The 25,862-nt window shown below is 63.8% G+C and overlaps 1 protein-coding gene across 2 annotated transcripts; it reads left to right on the forward strand.

The window, feature by feature from the left end:
* The first annotated feature begins 1,050 nt into the window (after positions 1 to 1,050).
* On the forward strand, positions 1,051 to 19,528 carry SOCS7 (suppressor of cytokine signaling 7). 2 transcript variants are annotated; one of them, XM_084301025.1, is made up of 10 exons: positions 1,051 to 2,064; positions 5,985 to 6,049; positions 8,408 to 8,512; positions 9,234 to 9,335; positions 10,144 to 10,274; positions 10,684 to 10,852; positions 12,671 to 12,799; positions 15,256 to 15,391; positions 15,681 to 15,838; positions 16,112 to 19,528. In XM_084301025.1, exons 1-9 carry the CDS (start codon positions 1,079 to 1,081, stop codon positions 15,799 to 15,801), a joined length of 1,944 nt encoding a protein of 647 aa, XP_084157151.1. In that variant the 5' UTR covers positions 1,051 to 1,078; the 3' UTR covers positions 15,802 to 15,838; positions 16,112 to 19,528. The 2 variants fall into 2 exon arrangements, with proteins under 2 accessions (XP_084157151.1, XP_084157152.1); XM_084301026.1 differs by lacking the exon at positions 9,234 to 9,335.
* Positions 19,529 to 25,862: the final 6,334 nt, after the last annotated feature.

The raw sequence follows: 25,862 nt of genomic DNA on the forward strand, positions 1-25,862 counted from the left end.
CGTGATGCAAGCGCATCCCGACGGGCAGCCATGGCAACCGTGCTGCGAGCATCCGCATCCACATCCCGCAGCCGCATCCTGCACCCCGCGGCTCCCGGGGGTCCCAGGGGTCGGTGCTGCAGCGCCCCAGGCCCCGGGGAGGGGGCCGGGGTTGGGCTCCCACCGGCAGGAAACCCAAAGTCCCTGTTGTGGGGCAGGGAGGGAAATGGGGGCACGTGGGGGGCCCAGTGGGGCATGGGTGCTGTGCAGCCAGAGCTGCCCCTTGCTCCCCACTTCCCAATTTTGGGGTGTCCTGGGTGCCATGCAGCACTGCCTATGGGGGGGGGGGAAACTGAGGCCCGGGAGGCTGGTGCAAAGCAAGGGGGGGGGGCTGCTCCCTGGCCTCCAGGCAGGCGCACGGGAGCTGCTCCCGGTTCTGCTCGTCTCGGGGGGGGGCTGGGGCTGCCCCGGGTGCCTGCGGGAGCCGTGCAGGAGCCACACAGCGGCTGTGCAAAGGAGGTGCAGCAGCCGTGCAAGTGCCGTGCAGGAGCCATGCAGGAGCTGTGCAAAAGCTGTGCAGGAGCTGTGTGAGTGCTGTGTAGGAGCCGTGCATGAGCCGTGCATGAGCTGTGTATGAGCCATGGAGCAGGCATGCAGGAGCCATGCAGCAGCTGTGCAAAAGCTGTGCAGCAGCCGTGCAACTGCCGTGCAGGAGCCGTGCATGGGCTGTGCAGGAGCCATGCAGGAGCCGTGCAGAGCTGCACAGAGCCATGCATTGCCGTGCATTGCCGTGCACCCGGTGCATCCCGGTGCATCCCGGTGCCCCCCTCCCGTTCCGTCCCGCTCCCGCCTCCCCCCCCCATCTCCCGCCGCGCCTGCACGTGCCGGGGCCGCGAGGGGGCGTGGCCTCACCGTGACGGGCGTGGCTTCGGAGGGCAGGGAGGCGTGGCCTCGCGCGGCGGAGGGAGGGGGCGTGGCCGGCGGCGGAAGTGCGGGGGCGGGGCGGCGGCGGCCGTCGCCGCGGCGGAGGGAGGGGCGGCGGCGGCGGCAGCGGGGGGGGCGCTCCCGCTGCGGGCCGGGCCATGCGGCGGCCGTAGCGATGCAGCGCGCCGAGCTGCGGGACGGGGAGGCGGCGGCGGCGGCCGCGGCCTCGTACCGGGTGCTCAGCCGCCTGCTGGGCTATGGGGCCGCACCGGAGGCGGGCGCGGTGGCGGCGGGCGGCGGCGGCGGCGGCAGTGCCGTCGTTACCGGCGGGGCGGGCGCGGGGCCGACGGGCCCCGGCGGGGGGCGGCTGCCGCTGCCCATCCCCCTCCCCGCCGCGGCGGCGCTGCCGGGCGGCGGGGCGCTGCGGGGACCCCGTCCGCCGCCGCAGCTGATGGTGTTCCGCAACGCGGCCGAGGGGCGGCCCGGCGAACCGGAGGACGGCGGCCCCGCGGCGGGCGGCGGCGGCGGAGAGGGCCCGGCGGCGGGCGGCACCGAGCTGCTGTGCCCGCGGCATCGCTGCGCCCTGGAGCCCAAAGCGGCGGCGGCGGCGGCCGCGGGGCGCTGGGGGCCGCCGGGGGGGCTGGAGCTGCAGCTGGCGGCGCTGGGGCTGCGGCCGCCGGGGCTGGGCCCCAAGGGTCCCGGGGGGTGCCCGTGCCTCGGGCCGCCGCCGCCGCCCGCCGGCCCCGCCGCCGAGGAGACGAGCGATGCGCTGCTGGTGCTCGAGGCGCTGGAGCCCGACGAGGCCGGCAGCGGCTCCGAGGAGGAGGCGGGGAGCCCCGACGGGCAGGAGGCGCCGCGCGGAGCCGCCCGCGCCAACGGGAGGAGCGGGACCGGACCCGGTGCCAGCCTCGGTCCCGGTGCCGGTGCCGGTCCCGGCCCCGCGCCGCCGCCGCCGCCGCCCGGGGCAGGCTGCAGGAAGGGCTCGCTGCGGGTCCGCCTCCGCCGCCTCTTCCGCACCAAGAGCTGCAGCGGAGGCTCGGCCGCCGGGGACGCCGCCACTGCCGCCGCCACCGGGAGCCGCCGAGCCGGGGACCTGCCCGCCTCGGCCGGGAGCCTGACCGATGTGTGCGGGGCCCGCGGCCGCGAGCAGGAGGCGGGCAGGTACGGGACGGGACGGGACGGGATGGGATGGGATGGGATGGGGGGGCACCGGGAAGCGGCCTCCCCCGGTCTGCCACCGGGGGGAGCGATGGGGAGGTCGGGGGGGGTCTCCCGGGGGGCACGGGATGCTTTGGGCTGGGGGAGCAGCACCGGGCAGACTGGTGAGGGGGGTGCTGGTGTGGGGGGCTCGGCCTGGGGGGGCCTCCACCCCCGGTAAGTGCACCCCAGGGGTGCCTCTGAGGATACTGAGCCACGACCTGGGGCCTCCCAGTGCCAGCCCCCGTTCCCTGCTGGGTTCCTCAGGGTCACGAGCCCGGCATTCGGGCTCCAGCCTTGGTGCTGTGCAGGGTGGGGCCTGAGGAGGTGCTGGGGGGCCTGATCCTGGCACCCCTGCATGGGGCTGGCCGCACTGTGGGGTTTCATATCAGCCTCTTGCTCGGCTTTCCTGCAGCTTCTCCTCCAGCTGCACGGCTCAGAGGCCGCAGCGTTGGTCCAGCATGGGGTTTGAAAGCTGCCCTTTGCCGGTGGCTCCCGTTCCCCCGAGAGGCTGGCACGGGAGGGCACGGCTCCGTGCGGCGGAGCCACCGGGCTCGTGGGCTCCGGCAGCAGCTGGCCCTGCACAGGGCGCTGAGCCACTGCCTGGCACCGCCAGCACCGTCTGCAGCAGCATCTCCATCCCGTGGCTGCTTTTAGCAGCTGCCCCCAGTGTCTTGAGGCGCTGAGGGCGCATGGCTCGGCCCTGCTGTGCGTGGGGTCAGTGTCGGTCCTGGATCATGTTGGTCTGAGTTGTTCACGCTGCTGTGTGAGCCTGGCTGTGGTGTGCTCCCAGTTCCAGCCTGGTGGCACGAAGGGGAGCGTTTCTGCAGAGGCCGTGAGCTGCTCGGTGCCAACAGGAGAGGGCGAGGTGCCCTGGTGCTGTGCCAGCCCCGGCTGTGCTGCAGAGCCTGCTGCACCTCCGAGGGCCTCAAACTCCTCGCAGGAGGCAGGGAGAACCCTGCTGGGGCCTGGCTGCCTGCTTCTGGCCGGCCTGGAAGCAGCATTAAAAAACTGGATGGCCCTGGAGTGCTGTGGGGCTCCCAGGGCAGCATCCCTCTGGGGTGGGCACGAAGCCCCCTGCCAGGCCGGGCCCCGAGCTCTGGTCTGTGCTCACCGGGTGCTTTGGCCATGAAATTGCTGAAATTTCCCCCGTTGCAGCAGGGGAGGTGGCTTCCGAGGCGGGACAGCCCCAACTGCAGCGGCCCCTGGCCCGCAGCTGCTCGGAGCATCCGAGTGTGACCTCCTGCCTCGTGGCAGGGTGCTGTAGTTGTGTACACGACTTCGTTTCCCACGACCAACCCAACGTGCCTCCACCAGCAGCGTGCCAGCTTGCCTGTAGTGTTTTGCTAAGGCGCTTGTGGTTTTGTCACTCCTCACTCTTCTTGGTGACAAGAGCGAGGAGTCCGCAGGACTTCCCCGCGCCGGGCTCGGGCGGTGGCAGGCTGCTGGTTGCGTCTCCTCTCAGAGCAAGGAGAGAAGCGTGGCGCTGCCTGGGCTTTCCCTTTTGCCGGGGAGTTTCATGGTCACTGCTGGGGGAAGTGCTGACTTCTCACGCTCCAGCGTCGTGGAACTGCTGTGCTAATTAGGATTTTAACAGAGGTTAGTTCAAGGTGCCTGATGCAGCTGTTGTGGTTCGGGGACTTCTCCGCTGCCTCCAGCTCTGGGAGCCCCCTCGTGCTGAAGAGCCCCGGGTTATGTGAGCGATGCTTTGTGTTCTGTGGGGTGCTGGTGGGCCCTGGAGGTGGTGCTCGGTGTTGGCCGTCCCCTGCCCGTTAACGGGAACGAGGTCAGCCAGGAGCCGTCCGTGCCGCTGAGCGCCTGCTCACGGCGTGCGGCTCCCCCCTGGGTGCTGCTGGCAAGTGCTCTTGGCCTGCACTGGATTTATTCTTGCCGTGCCTGGACATCACGGAGCCAGCTCCCCGTGTGTGGAGCTGCATCCCATAACGCCAGGCCTCGAGGCAGCACCAAGCAGCTCTGCCTTCCTCCTGCACACACGACTCAAAGCAAACCAGCCCCGGCTGGGCTCTGAGGTGCGAGAGGCTTGGAAACGAAACGTGGAACGTGAGGAAGTCCCAGGGTGTAAGGATTTCAAGGCTGCATCCGTGAAAATGCTCTTCTTGAGGCAATTTGTACCGCAGAGGTAATTGGGGGGGTAGGGGACAGGGCAGGGTTGCAGCGGTTTAGGGGTCAGCCCCGAGCTGCAGAAGGTGCTGTATCAATGGTTTTATCAAGGGCCTGACCTTGTTCTTTTAACATATCTCTATATAATCTGCCTCAAATAGTGTGTAGCCAGCTGGTGGGCGAGACCTGGGACGTGCTAAAAGGCTGCCTGCAGCCACTCCATGTCAGCGTGATCCCCACCGCAGCCTGGGCTCGTGGGGGCCCGGTGGGTGACCCTGAAATCCCCGTCTGCTGCAGCTCAAGGTACTCCTGGCCCCGTGGACCTGTGCGGTGTCCGTGGAGCGTTCAGCCCACGTGGATTGCTTCTTGCTCTCGCCCTGCTGCAGACAGGAGCTTGCTAGAAACAAGAGATCGCAGAAATTTGTTGCTGGTCGGAAGATGTTGGCCTGAAACGTGGCTTTTTTGGTAACGGCGGGGTGCTGGCACTGCTCCTTCCCCTCTGCTTTAGGACGTGGGAGCAGAGCAGCTGCTGTATTACAGGGTTAGCTGCTGCTGGCCCGCAGCGTGGCTTTGTGTCTGGCTGGTGACTGGTGAATTGCTCTCCTTTGAGGGCAAAAAACCAGCCCTCGAGTAGGTGCGAGAGGCTTGGCATGGAAACGCTTCCAGGCGCTTCAGTGGGGTTTTGTTATCGAGGTGCTGACTTCTCTCAGCTCTTCTCGTGGCAGTCCTGCAGCGTTGGTTGTTTGCTCACAGCTGAGTGACCTGGAGATGTTGCTGGAGAAGCACCCGGGGTGCCCTGTGAAGGGCCGGGGCGCACCCACCCATGGAGCAATCCTTCCGAGCACTGCGAGCCCTTGCTCAGGGCTGCTTTTCCCCAAAGCTGTGCCCAGCCTGCTCGGGAGGCCGTGATGAGAGTGGGGCTGGGACGATGTCGAAGGGGATGGGGATGGTCTCGGAGTGGTCACTGAGCAGGGTTTTTGGGTTGAAATAGCGGAGGTTGGACAGCTCCTGTCTCGCTTTTGGTGGTGAGACCGTGTTCCCCTGCTCGCCCGAGCTGTGAGGCCGTGCCCCCGGCGGTGTTCCCTCTGCCTAGGTCTGTACAAAGCCCTTTGGTGCTGCAAGGGCTGGTCCCCTGCGTGGGGACAGCACAGGGGTAGCTGCAGCCTCGCTATAAAATCTCTGTTTTGGGAAGGAAGCTCCGGCGGAATTGCGGCTGTTCTCGGATGCCCGTCGGCCTTCTCAGCCATTCCCATCCCCTTTGATGCTCAAGGCTCAGCTTCCCGGCTCTCCGCCACCTCCCGGCAGGTTTTGGGGAGGTGGCATCCTGCAGACACCACGCGAGGGCATTCGGTGTGCCGGCCGTGGGCACAGCCCGGGATTGCGCAGGGCCCCGACCTGTTTGTCTGAGAGGTTTGGCAATGCCGGGTCCAGAGGCACGGCGAGGTGCCTGTTGTGAAACAGCCGCTTGGCTCCGCTTACGATACTTGCTTGGGGTTTTTCTTTCCAAAGGCTTTATTAATTACCTAGTTAAGAGATTTGCTTAGTGGCAGGATGGAGACCTAGCTTTACTGGTTGTCTGTCCTACTTAAGCCAGCGCGCTGCTCCAGGAGCCGAGCGAGCAGGCGGCGTTGGGCTGCCTCGAACCCCTGTAAATCCTGGGGAAGGCTCTCCCAGTCTGGGAGATCAAACGGTGTTTTTTTTGGGGATGCACCGAGCCTCTCCATCCCTATTCACGATGTGTTTTTTTTTCTTATTTCCCACAGGAAACACAGACTGACAAGAACTCAAAGTGCCTTTTCCCCGGTTGTTTTCAGCCCCCTCTTCACAGGTAAGGATTCGAGGCGTGTACGGTTGGGTCTGCCTGCCCCTCTCCTCCCCTCCTAAGCCGTGACCCTGGGGGCAGCCCCTGCGTCCTGCGTGGCCTCGAACCCGACCCAGGAGGAGCTGCATCGGGGATGTTTCACATCAGCACTTTGCAGTTTCTCCTGTGCAGACGTGGGTCTGAGCTGTGCCGGAGGCGAGGCTCCTTCCTCCACGGGGGCATTTTACACCGGTGGTTCGGGAGCTCCCTGCGGGGCAGGGGCTGTGCCCGTGCTCCCCTCCTGTGGTCCGAGGGGAGCCGGCAGCTGCGGGGCTGAAACCGCCCGGTGGGGCAGCAGCTCCCTGCGCAGCTGCCGTTCTCTGCCCGCTTCCTGCTGGTCTCTGGCCTTCCTCTTTCTGCTGGGGGAAGCTGGCTGCTTTATAAATGGCACGAGGGGGAAGTCCTGCTCTGCTGGCGGCTGATACCGAGAGCCTTCTGCTCACGGTCATGTGCCTGGGGCTTTCTCAGTGAGAGCTCCCCAGCTGCGGGGCTCGGGTCCTCCGTGGGTGCCTTAAAACCCGCGGAGAGCAGGGCTGGGGGCACGAAGGAGGTGTTGCAGAGCTTGGGAACAAAGTGAACGCGTGTCGAGGGGCTTGTTGCAGGGCTCAGGGCTTGCAGGTTCTCGTGGCTCCTTCAGCCCTGCAGGGATGGAGTCGTCCAGGGGCGATGGGGCTGTGCCGGTGCCCGTTCTCATCCCCATTCTCATACCACCTCAGCTGGTGTCCTGGTAGCAGGATAGCATGGGGAGGCTGCTCCCTGCGAGATGTGACTGGTTCTGTGTGTGCCACGCGTGTTTGTTCAGCAAATCGAGGCTGGTGGAAGCAGAAGCTGCTCCCGGCACCGTCAGCTGTCGCTAGGGGAAGCTGCGGGCAGGGATCTGCGGCTCTTGTGCCTCCTGCTGACGGCGCTCCGTGGCCGTGCGAGCTGGGCGCCTCGGCTGCAAAAGAATATTTAACAGAGGGGAGAGCGTGGGGTGGGCAAGTTCCTGCTCTAAATCTGGGAGGCTGCTTTAACTGCTAGCTTATCCTATTAAATGTTCTTAAAATGGCTCGTGTCAGTTTTTTGCAAGCCGGTGGAGTGGTGGCGGTGTCCTCCAGGAGCTGTTCCTTTGCAGAGGGCCGTGCCAGCATCCCCAGAGCGAACATGTCTGCCCTTTAATTGCTTTCATTTGTTGGTGACTTCGGCCTTACCCAGCTGAGGTCTGCGTGTTGAGGATTTCTGAGGCTGGGGCTGCAAAAAGACTCAAAGGCCTGGCCCAGCTTGCTTGGGTTTCCTGGTGACTTGCTTCCAGGTCAGCGCGAGGGCTGAGCCGGGGCTGGCAGAGGTCCTTGGGGAAGCCGTCCCTGCCTTCAGTGACCTTTTCTTGGGTGTGCTGGGCTGCAGGGACACGTGGCTGCCATCGCTGCTGCTCTGGGAAGGGTTTGAAAGCTGGGCTGCTGCAGCCCCCCTTGGTCTCGTCACACTTTGTTTTGCGAGGCGAGGCGCCCAGCCTACGTGGCCGCTTTATTGGTAGGGCGTGGAAATGAAAGGGTGGCTGCATGCGTGCGTGTGCACCCACACCCATTGCTCCCCCAGGGAGAAGGTGCCGTGGATAATAACCAGGCCTAAATACCCCTCGTAACGCTGCTCATTAGCAGATAGGCCTTCCACAGGCAGGGGGAAGCTGAGTCAGTGCTGTCCTGTGCGGCAAATACCTGGAGGTGCTGACCGAGGGGCCGGGGAAGGGTTTCCATCTGGAGCAGGTTTGGGGCTCTGTCCCCAGGAGTCGAAGTCTGACAGTCCCTGGGACCGTGGCTCAGGTGTGTGTGGTGCTCTGGTGTTGGTTCGAGACAGCTGGGTTCGATTTTGGTGTTTTGGAAAGTTCCTCGGCAGTGCTAACCCCGCTCAGTCCTCTCCTCAGGGGTTAGCTGGTTTCCTTCTGTTTCTGTGTTTGATGCTGATGGTTTAACCTTGATTTCATGGCTTCGTTTTTCTCCCATGGATTTAGATTAATTTTAGGCTTTGTTGGTTTACGCTGGACATCTCGGTTTGTGTCGTCCTTTTCCCAGAAGTGAATTAATTCCAACTGGAATTAACAGGAGCGTTATCTCATAGCTGCGTGCCAGCAGGGTAGGGCTGTCGATCCATTTCCCAAGAATTACACCAAGTGCCAGCCCTGTACGTCGGTGACGAGTGCTGCAGGAGCTCGGTGCTTCCCCATCGCCTGCTGCACCTGGATCTGTGTCCGTCGCTCCCTTACTGCTCGTGGGCAGGGTCCCAGCCCCTTCCCCTCTCCCCCCGCGTGCCCAGGAGGTGCAGCACTAACGGTCTTGCTCTAACCTGCAGGTGAAACGGTGTCACTAGTGGACGTGGACATCTCCCAGCGAGGACTGACCTCCCCTCACCCTCCAACTCCGCCGCCTCCTCCACGACGAAGCCTCAGCCTGCTAGGTACGGCCCCGTGCCTCTCGAGAGCCCGTCCGTGTGTCTGTCCAGGAGCATGGGAGCTGTCTGTCTGCCTGTGCTGCTCCCCGTGCCCCAGCAGGATTTCTTGCTGCTGCTGCTGGTGCCGGTGTTTCTTGGGGATGAGGCAGGAGGGGAGGGTTGTGGCGGAGCCGTGCGAGGTGGGACGTGAGGTGCTGCTGTCGCAGTGTCTCCTGCCCACGAAAACATCCCTCCCTCCCTCCCTCCCTTCCTTTCCTTCCTTCCTCCCATCGCCTGCCCAGGCTGGTTCCCTCCCCTGCCTCTGTGGAAGGGAGGCTTTGGGGAGGACGGTACCAGGAGCTGCTCTGTGGAGGAGGCTCCTCAGAGCTTAGCACCAGTTGGCCTTGGTGAGGTGAGCAGCACCCCAGTGCATATGCCACGTGCTAGGGCAGCGTTGTGCCTCCAGAGCCGCCTGTAAATGCCTGTCCTGTGCTGCACGCTGCGTGCCTGGAGGGAGCTGGGCTGGGGAAATAACTCCTCCTCTCCAGGTGTGTGTGCACAAACCTCTGAGCGTGCTGAGGAGGGGTCGCTTTGGCACCGCAGCGGTGCCCTGCTCTCAGGAGCTGGCGGAGCACTGAGAAGAGCTCCATCTTCTGCTCCAGGCCGCGCTCGGTGCTGGTTTGCTCAGCAGTGCAGGGCTCGCTCGCTTTCTGTTTTCTGAATGTCTCTTGCCTCTGTTCTCTCCTAGATGATATCAGTGGGACGCTGCCTACATCTGTCCTAGTGGGTCCGATGGGGTCTTCCCTGCAGTCTTTCCCTCTGCCTCCGCCTCCTCCACCCCATGCCCCAGGTCAGCTTAGCTTTAGCAGCAAGGCTTTGGTTCTCCAGGGATTTGGACTTTGCAGCTCTCCTTGGTAAACTTTAAGGCTGCACTTCAGACTCTAACAGCAGCGGTGCTGCCTCCTCTGCCTGCTCAGGGACATGCAGTGCTACCGATGGTGTGCCATTGTGTCCAGGCTCTGCTTTCCTGGCCTTGGTCCTTTGTTTTCTGTGTGCTGTGGCTCTTTTGTTGCCCCCCAGTCGTTTTCCTGAAGCTTGTAACCGCGCCAGCTTTATTCTCAGTTCAGCATCTCCCATTTTCTCTGCTTCTTCTTGGGCTCAGCAGAAGCACAGCCCCTGGCTGTGGACGGGTCCCTGTGCTTTGGTGTCAGCAGTGTCAGGCAGCAGCTGTAGGAGCAGGGCTTAGCTCAGGAGCCCAGGCTCTAAACAGCACGTGAGGATGTTCCTTACGCAACTCCCCTTTGGTTTTCAGTTTCCTGCCCTTCAGGACCCACGGGGCTTTAATTGCCCCCTTGTTATGAGCTGAGGTGTTGGGATGGGTTAATTCCTTCCAGCTGGTGCCACCTGGCACTTCCCCCGGCTTCCCTCCAAGCTGGCTGAAGGAAATAGGTGAGGGCTCCGAGTGAGTCACCTTGGAAGAGCCAGGTGGTGACTGCTGCCGTGTCCTTCACGAGGACGCTGTCCTCCTGTCCATCAGTCCTGCCTCCTCAGCTCCTGCCCTGCCCTCTGGAGCCGGGCGTGCCGGGGGACGGGGCGGCTCAGTTTTGGGGTCAGCTCCCGAGGGGTGACCGTGTCCCGGGCCGTTTCTCCCTCTGCAGACGCCTTCCCCCGGATCGTGCCCCTCCGGCCCATGGAGACGGCGCCCAGCCAGCCCACCCCGCACCTCCAGTGCCCCCTGTACCGGCCGGACTCGAGCAGCTTCGCAGCCAGCTTGCGGGAGCTGGAGAAGGTAACGTCCTGGTGGGGGGTGCTGGCAGCACGGCACCTCGGGAGGGGGAGGCTGCGGGTCTAGGCTGTGGTTTTGGGGGCTGGCCAGGAACAGAAGTTTAAGGCAGGGCCAGAAAACTCCACCTGCCTTTTTCCCAGTGAGGTCTTTGAGTCTAGGGCAGCATCCTTCATGTGTGGAAGAGCTGTCACGGTCACATCTGTTCTTGCACTACTTCTGGGTGCTGGATGTGATGTCGCTCCTGGATGAGAAAGCACCGAGTCCTAACCATCCGTTTTCCTGCTGAACGGAACCAGAAACTTAAATTTTGGCATTAAAAGTGAACTAACGATAGCAAATAGTGCAGTTTTCAGGTGGTGATGCAGTCCTTCTTGCTCGTAGTCTGCTGACGTTCTGTGTCTCGCTTCTGCAGTGCGGGTGGTACTGGGGGCCCATGAACTGGGAGGACGCGGAGATGAAGCTGAAAGGGAAGCCGGATGGGTCCTTCCTGGTCCGAGACAGCTCTGATCCCCGTTACATCCTGAGCCTCAGCTTTCGGTCGCAGGGCATCACCCACCACACCCGGATGGAGCACTACAGAGGTAAGGGCCCCGGGGAGCGCTGGGGGGGCCCGTGGCTGTGGGCAGCCTGGTCTCAAGGTCCCAAATCTCTGCTCAAAGCATTGATGCAGCAGAAAAGAGGGAGCAGCAGCAACACGTCCTCACTCTGTGTCCTGCATTTAACCCTGCTGTCTGTGCCTTGGGCACAAGTTTCCTTAAAGCAATTAAAAATTAGGGAATAGAGGAGTCCCCCACGCCTCTTTTCCAAAGTGAGCTTGAAGGGAAGGGAGATGGGGAGATCTGAGATCCCCCATCAGGAAGATGTGATGTAGCAGGGCCCATCCTTCACAGCTGTCCGATTCCCCAAACTGAGCTGGTTTCCCTGTGAGATGAGAGGCAATCTGACCCCACAGCTTGGCACCCTGCTTTGTTCTGCGGGGGGACGCTCGGCAGCGGTGCCAGCTGCCCTCTGAGCAAGGCGAAAGTTTCAGCTCTGCTGCTGTGGGCGTTTGTTCTGAGAACCTTGTGGTGTTTGCGCCCTTTCTTCCTGCCATGTGCTGTCGTGCATGGGGTCTGTCTCACCTCGCCCACATGCTTTTTCTGCTCATCTTCAGATGTGGTTTTCCGTATCGAACCCCAGCGCAGGCAGCTGCCCTCGGGCCGAGCAAAAAAGCCTGAGAAGGCTCAGTGCAGGGGGGGGGGAAGGCATCGTCAGGGCTCTGGACCTGCCCTGTACCCAGTGGGCAGGCTGTAATAACAGCTGCCTGCAGAGCACTGTCATTAGGTGTGCTGCCAAATGATGGGTTCTGCGGCTTCCCAGGCATCTGCTGGAGCAAACAGGGGTTTGTGACCTTTCGGGGCAAAGCTCCCCCGTTCCCCCTTTTTGCCCTCGCTCTGGGGATGTCGCTGTGTCATCCCCCTCCGTGAGCACTGCTAGAGCTGATCGACCCAGCAGAGGTTCTGGTCTTGAGCCCCTCTGGTGGGAAGGTGCCCCAGCGTTAATTGTAGCCTGTCTGGAGCTGGTTGCCCTGACCATTGCGTAAGGAGGGCTGACTTTCATCACCCTGTCCTTGGGGAACCTGTAAGCAGCACTTCCAGCCGGGGGAGATGTGAGGTCGGCTGCACAGAGGATGCTTGCTCATAACTGAGCTTCAGATCGAACTGCTGCTGCTGCTGGTCCAGTTTCTTGCTTTGGGGCTGGGGTGCTTGTTCTCAGAGCTCCCTTAGCCAGGTGTCCTTCCCTCCTTTCCCTCAAACTGCATTTTTTGCTGCACGTGTTGAAGGCTGGTGCTGCCACCATCCCTGGAGCAGCATTTCCAGCCATGGCACCACACCAGGAACTTCATTCATTCCTGGGTCCAGTGCTTCTGTCTGTGTCCATGGCTCTGTGCTCGCCCTGGGCTGGCTGCCTCGTGCTGAATGTGCTGCAGCAGCGTGCAGAGCTCTGATAAACCATGAAGATGACAAATGGTGGGGCTGAGGGAATGGTAAAGAGATAAATGCTTGACCTTCAGGTTTCAGATACTTGAGAGGAAGAAAACATAATTCTTTTTTTTTTTTTTTTTGAGAGCTGAGTAGGCAGGCGGGGAGGCTGGTGTTTGTGCAATAACCCCCCAGTGATTGTCCTTTGCATCTACTTGCCACTTGTAAGGGCTGATTCAGATCAGAGATTGCTGCTGCCTGAATGTTTAGCAGGTGCTGACCTGGATCAGCAGTGCCTCCTGCGTCAGGTGGCGGTGCCAGCCGGGCTGCAGCTCTTAGGGGCTGTCACCTGCCCTTTAAAACACCAGTCCCACCAGTAAGTACCTCTTCCTGCCACCGGTGCTCCTGTAACGTGAAACCCTTCTGTTCTCTTGGAAGGGACCTTCAGCCTGTGGTGCCATCCCAAGTTCGAAGACCGCTGCCAGTCTGTGGTGGAGTTCATAAAGAGAGCGATCATGCACTCCAAAAACGGGAAGTTTCTTTACTTCCTGCGATCCAGGGTCCCAGGTGAGTGTCCTGCTGGGTCTGGGGATGACTCTTGCTCTGTGGTTAGCTGCTGGCGTGTGCTGGAGACAGCTTGGTTCAGCTTTTGTCTACTCCATCCCTCAGCTGCTTGGCTATTACAAAAAAAAAGCTGCTCCCTCTGCCAGCTACTTGGCTACTAAAGCCCAGCTGCCTTCCCTCCCCCAGTCTTGGGGCTGCTTTGCTGAGAACCCTCCCCGTGCTTTGCAGCTTCCCAGTTCTCCCTTTGCCGAGACCCACCTGGGGCTGCCGAGAGGAGAGGCATTAACTGGGGTGTGTGGGAGCACTTCCAAGAGGAGCTAAATGGGAGCCTCGAGTGATGGATGCTGTAGGTTCAGAGTCCCCGGGGGGACCGTGGTGCCAGGGCACATCCACAGGCAGGTGCTCACAAGCACGGGGGAGCGTTGGGAAGCTTTGTTGGAGCACGTTTGATTGCGTGATGCTGGGATTGCAGAGTGCTTGTTCTGCCATCCAGCAAAGCCTGGGCCTGAATGGGCTCACATCTGCCTCCTGCGAGAGCCAGGCTGGCAACTGGGTCAGCGTCTTTATCAATTTTTTTTCTGTTTTTTGACTCAGCTGTCATTGCGTGTCAGAAAGCTAGCTGAAAATCCAGCGTGAAAGAAAGGGGAGAGTCTGCCAAGTGAACAAATATGCCCCTTGCTTGGGAGGGAGCAGGAGCTGGAGGGAGGGTGGGAGGTGATGCTTGAGCAGAGCACCAGAGCAGGAAGGGGAACGCGGCTGCGGTGAAGCAGAGGGGCAGGACCGAGAAGATGGCCAAGGCCCTGCTGGGGGCATGGTGCAGGGAGGCTCTGGGCAGGTGGGGATGGACAGGATGGGATGGGATGTTCCTGGCTTCAGAATGGCTCTGGCTCGCCCTCGGGATCGGAGCAGAGCTGGAGTCGTAGCCCAGACCTGTTCAGTGTTGCCCCCTGCTGCAGAGATGGCCGATAGCTGGAAACCCGATCTGTAACGTGGCCATGCTTTCGGGGAGAAGGCTGCGAAGCTACTGCCGTGCATCCTGCCTCCAAGGGATTCTTTCAACTTAAAAATACAAAACCACTTCACCTTCCCAATCCGAAGCCCTGTGCCCCTTGAGAACAGAGCTTTGTGGACTCACCAGCTCTACAGGCAAATGCCTTCGTAGAAAGGATTTGCTCTAGAAAATATCTTTCAAAGAGGAAAGGAAGCCCCCTGAGCAGCACTGTGCACCTGATGGGGGGTCCCTCGCCACCGGGGGGTCCCTCACCGCCTGGTGCCAGCCCCACTCCTGCTCCTGCACCCCTCCATCCGCGTGCGGCCACGGTCCTGGGTGCTGCTCGGGGCTGCTTTGCCTCGATGCCTGCTCTTTAGTGGGAGAATATTTAGGATCCGCAGCTCCCCGGCGTGCTCGTTCGTACTGTGCTCCTGCTGAAGTGCTATCGGCCTCCCGGAGGAGGGGGATGTTTCCAGCGAGCGCCTGGCTCCTGGTGCTGGGGCACGCGGCCAGCACAGCGTGCAGAGCTCGTGCTGCGGCCCTGTAGCTGCTGGCTGCGCTCCCGGAGGCTGATTCCTTTTTGGTAGAATAAGGAGGGGGGGGGGGGGGAACCCGGCCTTCAATTGATTCCTGTTCTTTGCTTTCTCAAAAGCTGGCTCACAGCTTCCTGAGCTGCCTGGAGCAGTTCTGAGCCCATCTTAGTGTGAAGAGCTTTCCCTTTTCTCCTTTCACTCGGTTGCCCTCAGAGACAGGCCAGCAGGAGGGGGTTAGAGTGTAACTAGCTCTGAATCCTTCTGTAAAGACAGATAAAAACCTTACCCTGTGAATGAGCCCGGCTCCCGTAGATCCTTTCTGGTGCTCCTGCTGACCTCTCGGTTCTGCGGGCTTGATTGTTGCTCTTAACTCGGGGGGAGGAGGCTGTGGGGCGGGGGGCAGCTGGATGCAGCCCCTTTTTCAGCCGTGCCGGGCTGCTCCCTGCGTGGGGAGCTGGCTCTGCCGGGGCTGCTCCCGCCTCTGCCTTTGTGCCCAGCCTCGTGACCCCAAGAATGAGCAACTCCTGCACAGCTTGAGCTGTCCAAATCCCCGGCCTTTTAGTGCCTTGATACAGCTCCCCGAGGGGCTGTGCAGAGCAAAGTGTACGTGCCGGTCACGCTGCCTGCCTTTCCCTTTGGTTTTCTTCTCACCACTGGTCCTGGGGCAGAGGAGGTTAGGAGTTGGCAGTGTCCTGGATCTGCTGTACCCCCGGTGGCTGCAGGAGCCCTGTGAGGAGAGCTGGAAGGAGCTGCAGCAGCTTGGTGAGGGAGGCAGGAGATAGCTCGTGGTATCACCCGTGTTTGGCCAGTGCTGAGCTGCCTGGGCACAGCCTCACAAAGAGCTGTGGCTCCCCGGGACCAGTGCTTCCTTTGGGGACCGGTTACGGTTTGTATCTGGCACAACGCTCTTCTCCAATATCGCTTTCTTCCCAAAGGTCTCCCCCCGACACCTGTCCAGCTCCTGTACCCAGTCTCCAGGTTCAGCAACGTCAAATCCCTTCAGCACCTTTGCCGCTTTCGGATCCGGCAGCTGGTCCGGATCGACCACATCCCCGAGCTGCCGCTGCCCAAGTAAGTCCCGAGGATTTTGGGGAGAAGTTGCTTTGGCTTCGTCTGCCACTCACCATGGCAGGCAGGAGACCTCTGTGTCGGCAGCAGGGGCTCTGGGAGGGAGTGGTTGGTGCTTTTGGCCTCGGGTCAGCAGGATGAACGTCCTGTGGGGTGCAGCTGAGTGAGGTGTTACGGCCACTGCCAGGAGCGTGGGCTCCGGTTCCTGCTGGGGGAGAGGCTCTGCTCCCCCCTTTGCAGAGCCTGGCGTGGCCGTGGCTCGGGGCTGAAGCTCCTGCCCTGCCTTCCCCAGGCCCCTGATCTCCTACATCCGCAAGTTTTACTACTACGACCCCCAGGAGGAGGTGTACCTGTCGCTGAAGGAAGCCCAGCTCATCTCCAAACAGAAGCAGGAGGCCGAATCCTCCACGTAGCGAGGCCGGCGCGCCCCTCGTGTTGCTGTCACTGATGGTACGTGCGTGCTGCTGGTCCCGCGGGGTGCAGCCTCAATCAGGCCGTTCCCTCTGACTGCGAAGGAAAGGCAAAATCCTCCCTGAGGAGGCTGTCTGCTCCCACCAGCCGCCTTCTTTTACTTCTGGGGAGACGAGCAAGGCTTCTGCTGCTTGCTTGTGCCTGTTTTGTGCCTTCACAGGCCTGCGAAGCCAAACCCCAGGGGTCTGGGGCAGATTCGGCCACATCGGGCGGGCTGCTTGATGCCTTTCCCCTCTCTCTCTCCCCCGCCAGGAATTTGGTTGTTGCCATCCAGTAGCCCAAGTCAGGCAGTGGTGGGGACGAGGCCCGTGAAGGTGAAGCCTGCTTCTGCGGTGTGACTTCTGCTCTCAAGCTCTTTCGTCGAGAGAAGAGGGTTCGAGACTCCCAAGAAGCACAGCAGAAGGGGACCGAGGGTCTCGGCTCCTGGCTGAGGGCGAGGGGGCCTCGGAGGCAGCTGAGCCCAGCTCGCGGACTCCTGGCAGAACAAAGAATGTCGCGGCACTCTGTACGAGCTTTGGAAAGTTTTATTTTTGATGTCTTCATTTTATTTTATTATTATTTTTTTTTAATTTCGGTTTATTTTCAGCATGAGAAATACTGTCTTATGATCAGCTGAATTTTATTATCCTCCCTTGGAAACTTCGAGGTGAGGAGAGAGAAGGGGACTCTCTGGGAAGATCGGCCTGCTCTGGGCACCGTGGTGGGACTGCTCTGCGGAGGGGAGGCAGGCGGAGAGCTGCTGGGGACAGCCCGAGCCAGAACCTCAGCAGTTCCCCAGAGCAGCCTCGGGGGAGCACGGGGCACGGCTCCCCTGCTCCCTGGGATCTGGAGAAGAGGGCCAGGCCTCGTCCCGGGCAGCTGGGCTTTGCAGGATGGCCTTAAAGCTGGGCCCGAGGAAGGAAAAGCCCACGAGCCGTTCGGATGTCCCGGAGCCTTCTGCCACACGGCGTAGCTGCTGCTGCAGCGGGGAGCGAGGGCTGCCCCTCGGGGGAGGCGGCGTTCCCCTCGGCAAACACTGGAAGATTTCACTGAACTGCTGCGAGGACTGGAAAGAAGGTGGCAGGGCTGTCGCTGGGACCTCGGCAGCAGCCTGTGGACCAAAGGTACTTGCCGGAGCGATCCCGGGACGTGCACTTTGAGCCTCTCTGCTGGCTGTCTCTAGAAGCTGTGAATGAAGTGGCTTTCTACTGAGGTGTGGAGGATCCCGATGGGTGGCTGCTGGGGCATGGAGTGACTTGAGTCTGGGGTGACTTGGAGCAAGGAACAACTGAGGGTTCTGGAGCTCGCTGCTTCCCCTTCCTGGGATGTCCGTGGAGCCACAGCAGCTCAGGACCAGGACACCGGGAGAGATGGTAGCTCTTGCTGAGCTGCTGGGCTTAGCACGGGCTGCAGCACCCGCGTCCCTCTCAGTCCTGCTCTGCTGTTTCATCCGTCGCAGCAGCTGCAAAGAGTTTGCATTTCATGGTGAAGTTTAAAGCTTGCCCGAAGCGATGCTGAGGATTCTCAAAGGATCTTTTCTCCTGCGTTGAAACAAGCCCGTGTTCTGGGGTGAAAGAAACGCCCCGTCCCACAACCGGCCTGAAAACGCAATGCTGTGTGTGGCCTGGGTCTGCAGATGGGGTCAGTGCCCCGTGAGCTGGATGCGGTTGTTCGGGAGCTGCTGGGACTTTGTTCTCGCCCCGCGGAATGATCTATGTCCTTGAATTAGACACAGTCCTGTGGATCTTAAAGCAGCCTTGAAAAATCCTGATTGTCTGCCTATGCCAAGTGCTGCTGCGAAGGGTGCTAACTAATCCTGCTCTCCCTTTCTTAACCACCACCTCTGGCCTCGCTTTCAGTCTTGGATAAAAAAAAAAAAAAAAGGTTTTTACAAGATTTGGCTTCCAGATGAAACCGATAATTTATCTTCAAAATCTGTAGAAATACCTCACTGGACACTACCTGCTGCTGGTTGCGTTGTGTCGTCAGGTATCAGGACGGGGCAGCTGCCCCACAAGGTGCTGGCGTTCATCCCCCTGCAGCCCTTGCTGCGTCCCCCCCCTCGTAGCCCCTCGGCTCCTTCCAAGCCATCAGCCTGCAGAAGGGGCAGCTGCTCCGACCAACGCACAGCACCAACGGGGGGAGGCAGCCGTGGCCTTGTGCAAGGGAAACCTGAACATCAGAGCCCCGAATATCAGCTCACCTGGCCCTGCTCGCAGGCTGAGGGTTTGGATCTTCCAACTTATCCGAATTCTGGAACAGAAAATCTTCCCCACAGCCACGGCTGGGCTGACGCCTCAAGTGTCTTACACTGTGCCCGCAAAGCAGGAGTGCGCCCCATGCAAAGGTCTCCTGCAGAGCTTCCACCCCCCAAAGGAGACCCCGGAGATGAGGACACGATGGCACGGGGCCGGTGATGTTCTCCTGGCTGTGACCTCCTGGCCAGCTGCGTGACCTGGGGGAGCTGTGACTGTCCCCGTGCTGCAGCCCGGCACAGGCTGGCGTCTCCCAGGCGTGGCGGTGGCAGCATTTTCGTTCCATCTCTGGTCTGGTCTGGGGGGAGTGGGCATTGCTGGTGCAATAACAGCTGGGTTGGGGAAGGGGAATGGCAATACTGGGGGAGAAGCAGCACTGGGATGGGGCATGGGGCCGGCTGTGCCCTCAATGGGGACAAAAACGCACAAACCCGCTCTGCAGTGGCAGCAGGGTGGGAGAGCCCCCGTGTCCGTCAGGAGCTCTGTGACACCCCTGTCCCTAAAACACCCTGGGTGTGGGGCAGCTGCTGGTCCCACAGCACGGCCTGGGGCAGCTGCTGGGTGCTGCCTGGGTCTGACCGGCTGCCCTGCTGTGCTGCTGTGCTTGTCCTCGTGCCAGGACGCTGCTTGCCTGGCAGTTCTCAGCTCAGCATCGATCTCCTTTCGCGGCCAAAGGAAGGGGAAGAGGTCAGCGTGGTTTGTCTGGGCAGCCTCGTGCCCCCCGTGCTGCTGGGGTGGGAGCAGAAGGGGGCCGAGCGCCCAGAAACCTCCTCCTGTCCCCCTGGGCACGTGGCACCTTACATATTTACATATCCATCCCAATTTAAACCCCAGAGATTTTCTCATGGAAGTGTTTCCTGTGTGAGCACGTGCAGGGAGGCAGTGAGCTGGGGGCAGTGCGAGGCCGTGCCCCCCCCCAGGAGGCTCGGTGATGCTCGGGGCTGCAGCCTCAGCCGGGAGCCTTTTGGGGGGGAGCCCTTTGGGGCAGGAGGCCCCCCAAGGAGGCACCTTGCAGCCTTCGGCCTCATTCTGTGCAGTTACCATCCCACACCTGCGTGGATTTACACGGAGCCCAAGGCTGAGCCTGCCCCTTGGGGGGCCGGGTGCCCACCCCCAGCCTTTACCTGGGAAATAAATCCCTGGTGGAAGCTGGGGGGGGGCTCCCAGGTGGAAATGGAGCCGGGGGCAAGAGCAGAGGGCAGCGAGCAGCAGGGCCGGGGGGCTCCGACCGGGCACCGCCTCCAGTAGAAATGCAGCTTTGCTTAATTTTCTTTGATTTTTATTTTATTTTGTGTGTGTGTGTGTGCTTAATTTATTAAAATAGTTGCTGTATAATTTATTTTCATAAACTATATTAAAAAAAAAAAGTTACTAAATGGTTAAAAAAAAAAAAAAAAAGAACAGACTTGCAGGCCAATCTTTCAGAAGAAGAAATGTTTTTTGATATAACACGCCGGATGCACTTTGGGTGCGTTTGGTTATTTTTGGGGGTGGGGGGGGGAAGCCTGGCTGTACTGGGGGCTGTCTGTAAATATTGTGTTCATAGGCATGTTGGGCATCCCGTGGGGAAGCTGGGGTGAAGCTCCCAGGTTTTGTAAGCGGGCAGTGGGGGAGCGCTGCCCTCGGTGTTTGTAACTCCTTTTTAGCGTCGTTTTGACCCCTGGTTTTTTGTTTTTTTGGTTTGGGGGGGGCGGGAAGGGAGAGAGCGGGGGCTTGAAATAAAACGATTGGAAATTGTTCGGTGCTGTGTGGTGCCTCGAGCCCGACTTGGGGGTTCCGGGGGGGGGAAATTGGGGCTGTCTGGGGGTTGGGGGGGGCCACCTGCAGGAGGGGGACCCCGTGCCCACCCCCCCCCAGCCTGGTGTCGGGGCGCTTTGAACGCCCCCGCGCTGCCGATCAAAGGCTCGGAGAGATAGAATGGGGCTGGGGGGGCGGGGGGAGCCCCCCCGAGGCTGGGGCTGCTCAGAGCCGGGGCTGCTCAGAGCCGAGGCTGCTGGGGGGAGGAAATCCTGGGGGGGGGGAGTCTAATGGGGACAACGGGCGGCGGGGGGGGGGGGGCTGGCAGCGGGGACCCCCCCACCCCGCTCCGCCCGAGCCGGGAGGGTTGCAGTGGGGTGAGATGCGGGGGGGGGGGGGGGGGGCTCTGGGGTCGCCCTCCGGGGCTGCAGACGGGGAAGCCCCGGGCCGGGGGGGTCGCGGCGGGGCCCCCACAAGGCGCCTTTGTGCGGCGGCCCCCGGCTGGCAGCGCCCCAACATGGCTCCTTGGCAGCCGCCGGCGGCCCCCGCACAAAGCCGCGTTCTTCTGCGCGCCCCCCCCCGCGCTCGGCGGGGCCGGGGGTCCTGGGGGGCCCGGGGGAGGTCTGCGGGGGGCCGGAGGGGGGGTCCGAGCCCGGCTGAGCACCCCCCGGGGCCGCCTCCCGGAGGGCAGGGGGGGGTCCGGGAGGGAAACTGAGGCCGGGGGGGGCCGGGCTGGGGGCGGGGGGGCCCTGGCGGGGCTCCGGGGCTGCCCCGGGGCCGCGAACCCCCCGCCCGCGGGGGCGCAGCCGGGCCGGGGGGGGGCAGAGCTGCCAGCATCCCCCCGCCCCACCCCGAGCATCCCCCCCACGGGCACCCATGGGCGTCCCGAGGGAGCTGGGGGGGGGATGGAGGGGTTTGGGGGGGGGTGAATTGGGTGGGGGGCGGCTGGAGGGATGGATGGAGGGCTGGGGGGGGGGGCGTGATGGGGAGGGGCAGGGAGGATGCGGGCGGCGTGATGGAGGCGAGGATGAGCGCACGGCGGGGGCTGGGGAGGGGGGGGAGATGCGGGGGGGGGGGGGGGTCGGGCGGCGGCGGGGCCCCGGGTGGGGCCGGGCGCGGCCCCCTCCCGCCGCCGCTCTGAGCTGACGCCGCTCCCGGGATGCGCCGGGCGGCGCCGGGCGTGGGCGGCGGCGGCGAGAGGCGGCGGCGGCGGCGGGGCCGCACCGGGGCGCACCGGGAGCGGCACCGGCACCGGGAACGGCTCCGGGAGCGGCTCCGGGAGCAGCCCATGGCCCCCGGCCCGCCCGCCGCGGCCGTGCCCTGAGCGGCCCCCATGGAGCAGGTAGGAGCCGGAGGGGGGGCCGGGGGGGGCCGCACCCATGGGCGCGGTGCCGGTCCTAGGGGGGGGGTCCCGGTACGAGGCTTTTTTCCTCAGCAGCCCCCCCTCTCCTTCCCCAGGTCCCCACCTGCTGCCCGGCATCGCTGCCCGAGACCCCCAGCCTGCGGCCCCCCCCCCTGCGACCCCCGCCCGCCTCCCTGCCTGCTCTGCCCAGAGCAGCCCCCACACCCCATCAGCAGCCCCCGGACCGAGCCCCTGCGCCCCCCCCCCCCCGGCACCTCCATCCCCTTGTCCCACCCCTGCCCCGCTGCCCGGCTGTGTCACGGGAACGCTCGGGTGTGAGCTCCCCGGGCACCCATGGGTGCTCGCCCTGGCCGGGTGCTTGCCCCTGGGGTTGTTTCTGGCTCCTCACCTGATGCGGGTGGCCAGGGGACGGTCCCTGCCCTGCCACAGGTCTCCTTCGTGGCCCCAGGTGTGCCTGGGTGTTCCCCGGTAGCACAACAGGAGGATGCGAGCAGCAGGATTTGGGGAGGGGGCCCCTGCCTGGGGCTGTGGGGTACAGAAAAAGCACGGGGGGCTCTGATGGGGCTGTGTCTGTTGGTGTTCCCGTGTCTGCCAGCCCCGTTATTTACCAGCCAACGCCTCTGGAAGCCGTCCTGGCCATCGTGCTGGGATGCTGCATCCTTCCCCAGTGCCCACCCTGGGCTGTGGGTGCTCACGGTGTCCCCGTGGGGGCTCTGGGTTTTTCCCATCCCGGCCCCCCCCAGAGGGGTTATTCTCCACTGAGCATCTCCCGGCCCCACTGTTGCACACCATGGTGAGGGTCTCCCGCTCCCTCCCTGCAGCCGTCAGGCTCTGCCTCCCGTTTTTGCCCCCAGCACCATCCTCCTGGCTCAGCCCAGATCCAACAATGCTGCCGTGCCCCCCCCCCAGAGCAGGAGGCCCTGGGGCCACACCAAGTGGTCCAGCACGAGGCACCCTCAGTGCCCGGCCAGCTTTTGTTGCACGTTGGGGGCTGTGTGCTTATGACCCCCCCCCCCGGCCTGGGGCAGGTCCACGGGCAGGAGAGGCGGGGAAGGGCGCGGGCACGTGCGTGGCGTGGGCGAGTGCCTGCTGCTGCCTTCGCCAGCCCGGCCGGACCCCAGGACCTCGCTCGCATCCGCCCCACCGGAGCAGCCAACGCCAACGTGCGCCCTGCACACGATGCCCTGAGCCCCCCGCAGGGGCCGCATCCCCTGGGGGCTGTGAGCCCTGCACCCCCACCCCGGGGTGCGCTCTCCCCCTGGAGAATCCCCCCTCGCGCACCTCCAGCTGCAATGCAGAGGAGCTGCCGAGCAGCAGCCCGCACGCCTCCCTCGCCGCCCTGATTGGCAGCGGCACCGTGGTAATTTTAGGCTGCGATCGGCAGCAGCTCGGCACGTGCCTGCCGGCACCCCGGCAGGGAGGGCAGCGGCCGGCGGGGCAGCTCCATCCATCCCCTCTCCCACCGGCTGCCACGGGCCCGGGGCAGTGCCCGTGCCCGGGGCTCTCCGGGGTATCCCGGCTCCCTGCAGGATTTCGGCCCCTCCCTGGCGTTGGGGATGTGGATGCCATCCTGCACCGCCCCGCCTTGCTCTGCCTCGCCGCCGGGCTTCCACGCGCCTCCATCCATCGCTCACAGCCGCCTGCCTCTTGTTTGTCCCCGACCTGGAGGTGGGCGGTGGGGACGGAGCCGTGGGGGCCGTAACCCTTTCGCTGCGCCGCTGCCGGCTCAAGATGGCTTCGTGCAGCAGCGGCTGCCGCGGGGGGAGAGGAGCTCCCGGCCGGGAGGTGCCTGTGTGGGGCCAGCGGGGTCCGTGTGGGACCCAGCCCCACGGAGGCACCCAGCGCCCAGCCTGCGCTGCCCCCCTGGGACGTGTCCCCGTCCCCAGCCCCGCTGCTGTGGGCCTGGGGAGAGCTGGGGGCCAAGGGATTTGCCAGCGCCGTGCCCTGCCCTGGCCACACCAGCAGCGCGCCCGTGCCCTGCGGTTGCTTTTCTTCGTTTTAATTCGTGGGATTAGGTTAAAAAAATATCGCCCAGCTGTGATTCCCCTCTCGTTCCCTTTGTCTGCGGCGCGTAAGCAGCTCCGCAGGGAGCGGCAGCCTGTGCCGGCGGGGGGGTGTGGGGGGGGTCGCTCTCTCGCCGGGTTTTGGAGCCCGGTTCTCCAGCTGCTGGGATCTGGGATGCGGGTGGGGGCCGGGGGGGGATTAGGGGCACGGGCGGATCCGCCCCGAGGAACCGGGCAGGCGGCAACAGCGAGGGAGGAGGGCATCTGCCTTGGTGGCTGGGGCCAGAACGGGGATTTTTGGGGCGTATCGTGGTCAAATGGGGTGCGGGGTGGGCAGCGCTGACAGCTCCAGGCTTGGGGGTGCCCTCGGGGGCGGTGTGTGCCGCCCCCTCCCTGCAGATGGGGTCGCGGTGCTGGGGGAGACAAAGAGGGCTGGCGGGGGGGGCATCAGCTGGGTGGGGGCGCGGTGTTGCTCCCCTGCAACCCACCTGGAAATGCCAGGAGCAGGGCTGGTGTTTGGGGAACCTCTGAGCCCCCCAGGCTGCGCGCCCCAGAATGGGGCCACCCCTCACTGGGGGCGGCTGCGTCTCCCTGGGGGCCCTCCCCTGTCTCTGAGCCCTGCATGTAGCAGGGTGGTGGTGGGGGGGTCACCCCCCTGCCCTGACAAGGGTCCGTGGGGTGCCTGGGGTCTGCGTCCGAGTCCTGCTGGCAGCGCGTCCCCTGTGCTGGGCTCCTGCCTGTGGGGGTCACCGGGGGGGGGTCCGTGGGCAGGATTTGGCCTTGTTTCCCAGGGGCAGGACCCCCGGGATGGAAACTGGGGGCAGGCGGTGGGTGGGTGGGCACGGCCGGGAGCTACCCCCTCCGTCCCATGGGCCAGCTGCTGGGAAGGGCCGCAGACGGAGTCGGGTCGGTGCCCGGTGCCAGCACAGCCCGGAGGAGAGGTTTCCTGGAAGGTCCCTGGGGAGAGGCCGCGGGGCTGGAGAGCCCTGCCCAGCATCCGACCGTCCCCCCTGGCTGTGAGATGGGTCCCGAGGTGCCGTCCCCTCCTGGCTCCTGGGGGCTCTCCGTGCTGCAGGCCCGGCAGTGGGGGTCCCGCTGCGTCACGGCTCACCCAGGACCCCCTGCCCACACCACAGCCGGACACAGGCCGTGCTCCTGGTGTCATTGCCGTGCTTTTGGAGCTGGCATGCACCCCTCAAACGCTGTCCGTATCCCTGGGTGCTGGGACTGGACCCCTGGAGGGGTCCCCCCAGCTCCCCAAATACCCATTGGCACCTAGTGGCGCTGTGGCTGCATCCCGAGGGCTGGCTCTAGGCCTGATGAGCCGGTGCCAAGGGCTGGAACATCTGGCCCTATGACAGGGGCCCCGCGTGGCCTCGGCACTGCCAGCTGCCGCCGGCTGCGTACCAAAAACTTCAGCCCGGAGCCAAACCCTGCCCCTTGCCCTCTCCCCTTGGCTGGGGGCAGCTCCTGGGCCCTGTCCCCACAGGGGGACACAGCTGGTGGCTGCCCAAAGAAGCTGGCGCTGCTCTCATGGGGGGGCAACTGGGGGTGGGCAGGATGTGCCCGGCAGCAGGATCCGGCCCCGTGGCCTCCCCCAGCCCCGGGGTTCCTGCGGGTGAGAGCGGCGGCTCCTCCGCATCCGGGGGCTTCTGGGGTGGAAGATGACGTCTGGGTCATTTATTTTTCCTGGTGGTGCTGAGGTTTCGCTGAGTGCCCAGAGGAAATCCTTGTTGATGCAGACTCGCTTCGTTGTGTCATGGAAAACTCGCGCTCAGCGGCTCTGCTCACGCCAGGCGCGTGCAGGTTGGCACCTCCGGGGGGGTGGGCAGGGAAAGCAGCTCGGGGGGGGGCTGAGGAGTGCTTGGGGCTGGCACCGAGCGATGTCCCCGCTGGGCTGGGGACGGTGGCACCCACCAGCAGCTGAGGGGCCCCACCTCGGGGTGCTGCTGCTGCTGGTGAGACCGGGAGACCAAAACCTCCGTGCCAGGCCCCTGGGCTCAGCCCCGCTGCCCCCAGCTGGAGCCCAGCCCCAGCCCCGTGGCTCTGTCCGTCCTCCCCACCCGGCGTCCGTGCGTCCCCGCGGGCTGTGGCCGTCATTCCTCCCCGGCTTCCTGCGCCTCCTCCCGCTTTCCCGTCACGTGTGGCTCCGTTTCCCCTCCGCCGTCGCCCTGCGGCACCCCAGGGCGAGGGTGCAGGAGCTGGCAAAGCTGCTCGGCTTCCCTCCTCTGCGGGGAGGGTAACTGAGATTTCCCCCACGAGGTTATTCAAAGGCCGTTCGATGCCCCTGGGGGGGAGGCAGCTTTGGGGAGGTGGCAGGGCCAGACCCGGGTCCCTCCTGCGTGCCTTGGCCAAGCCCTTGGTGGGCTCGAAGCCTCGGTGGAGCCGTGGGCACCCTGAGGCTGAGGTGTGGGGTGGATGTGCCCGGTGGCTGTTTTGGGATGATTTCGGGATGCTTTGCTGTGCTCCGAGCGGTCGGAACTGAGCCAGGCCCTGCCCGGCTGTCCCCTGTCCGTCTGTCCGCTGGGCAAGGCCGTGTCCATCTGTCCTGCTGCTTCCGTCCTGGCCGTTTCCTCTCCCCACGACCCGTGTCAGCCGTTGGCCCTCCGTCAGCCCCAGCCCGGTGTTTCCGTCCCTGTGCCGACCCGTGCCAGCCCCTGGCAGTC

The sequence above is a fragment of the Netta rufina genome (assembly GCF_964035555.1).
Source record: "Netta rufina genome assembly, chromosome: 24".
Lineage (NCBI taxonomy): Eukaryota > Metazoa > Chordata > Aves > Anseriformes > Anatidae > Netta > Netta rufina.

Coding starts and splice junctions, on each gene's coding strand:
- SOCS7 (XM_084301025.1), top strand. CDS start 1,079: ATGCAGCGCGCCGAGCTGCGGGACGGGGAGGCGGCGGCGGCGGCCGCG. Junction 2,065..5,984: donor CGCGAGCAGGAGGCGGGCAG/GTACGGGACGGG, acceptor TATTTCCCACAG/GAAACACAGACTGACAAGAA. Junction 9,336..10,143: donor TCCTCCACCCCATGCCCCAG/GTCAGCTTAGCT, acceptor CTCCCTCTGCAG/ACGCCTTCCCCCGGATCGTG.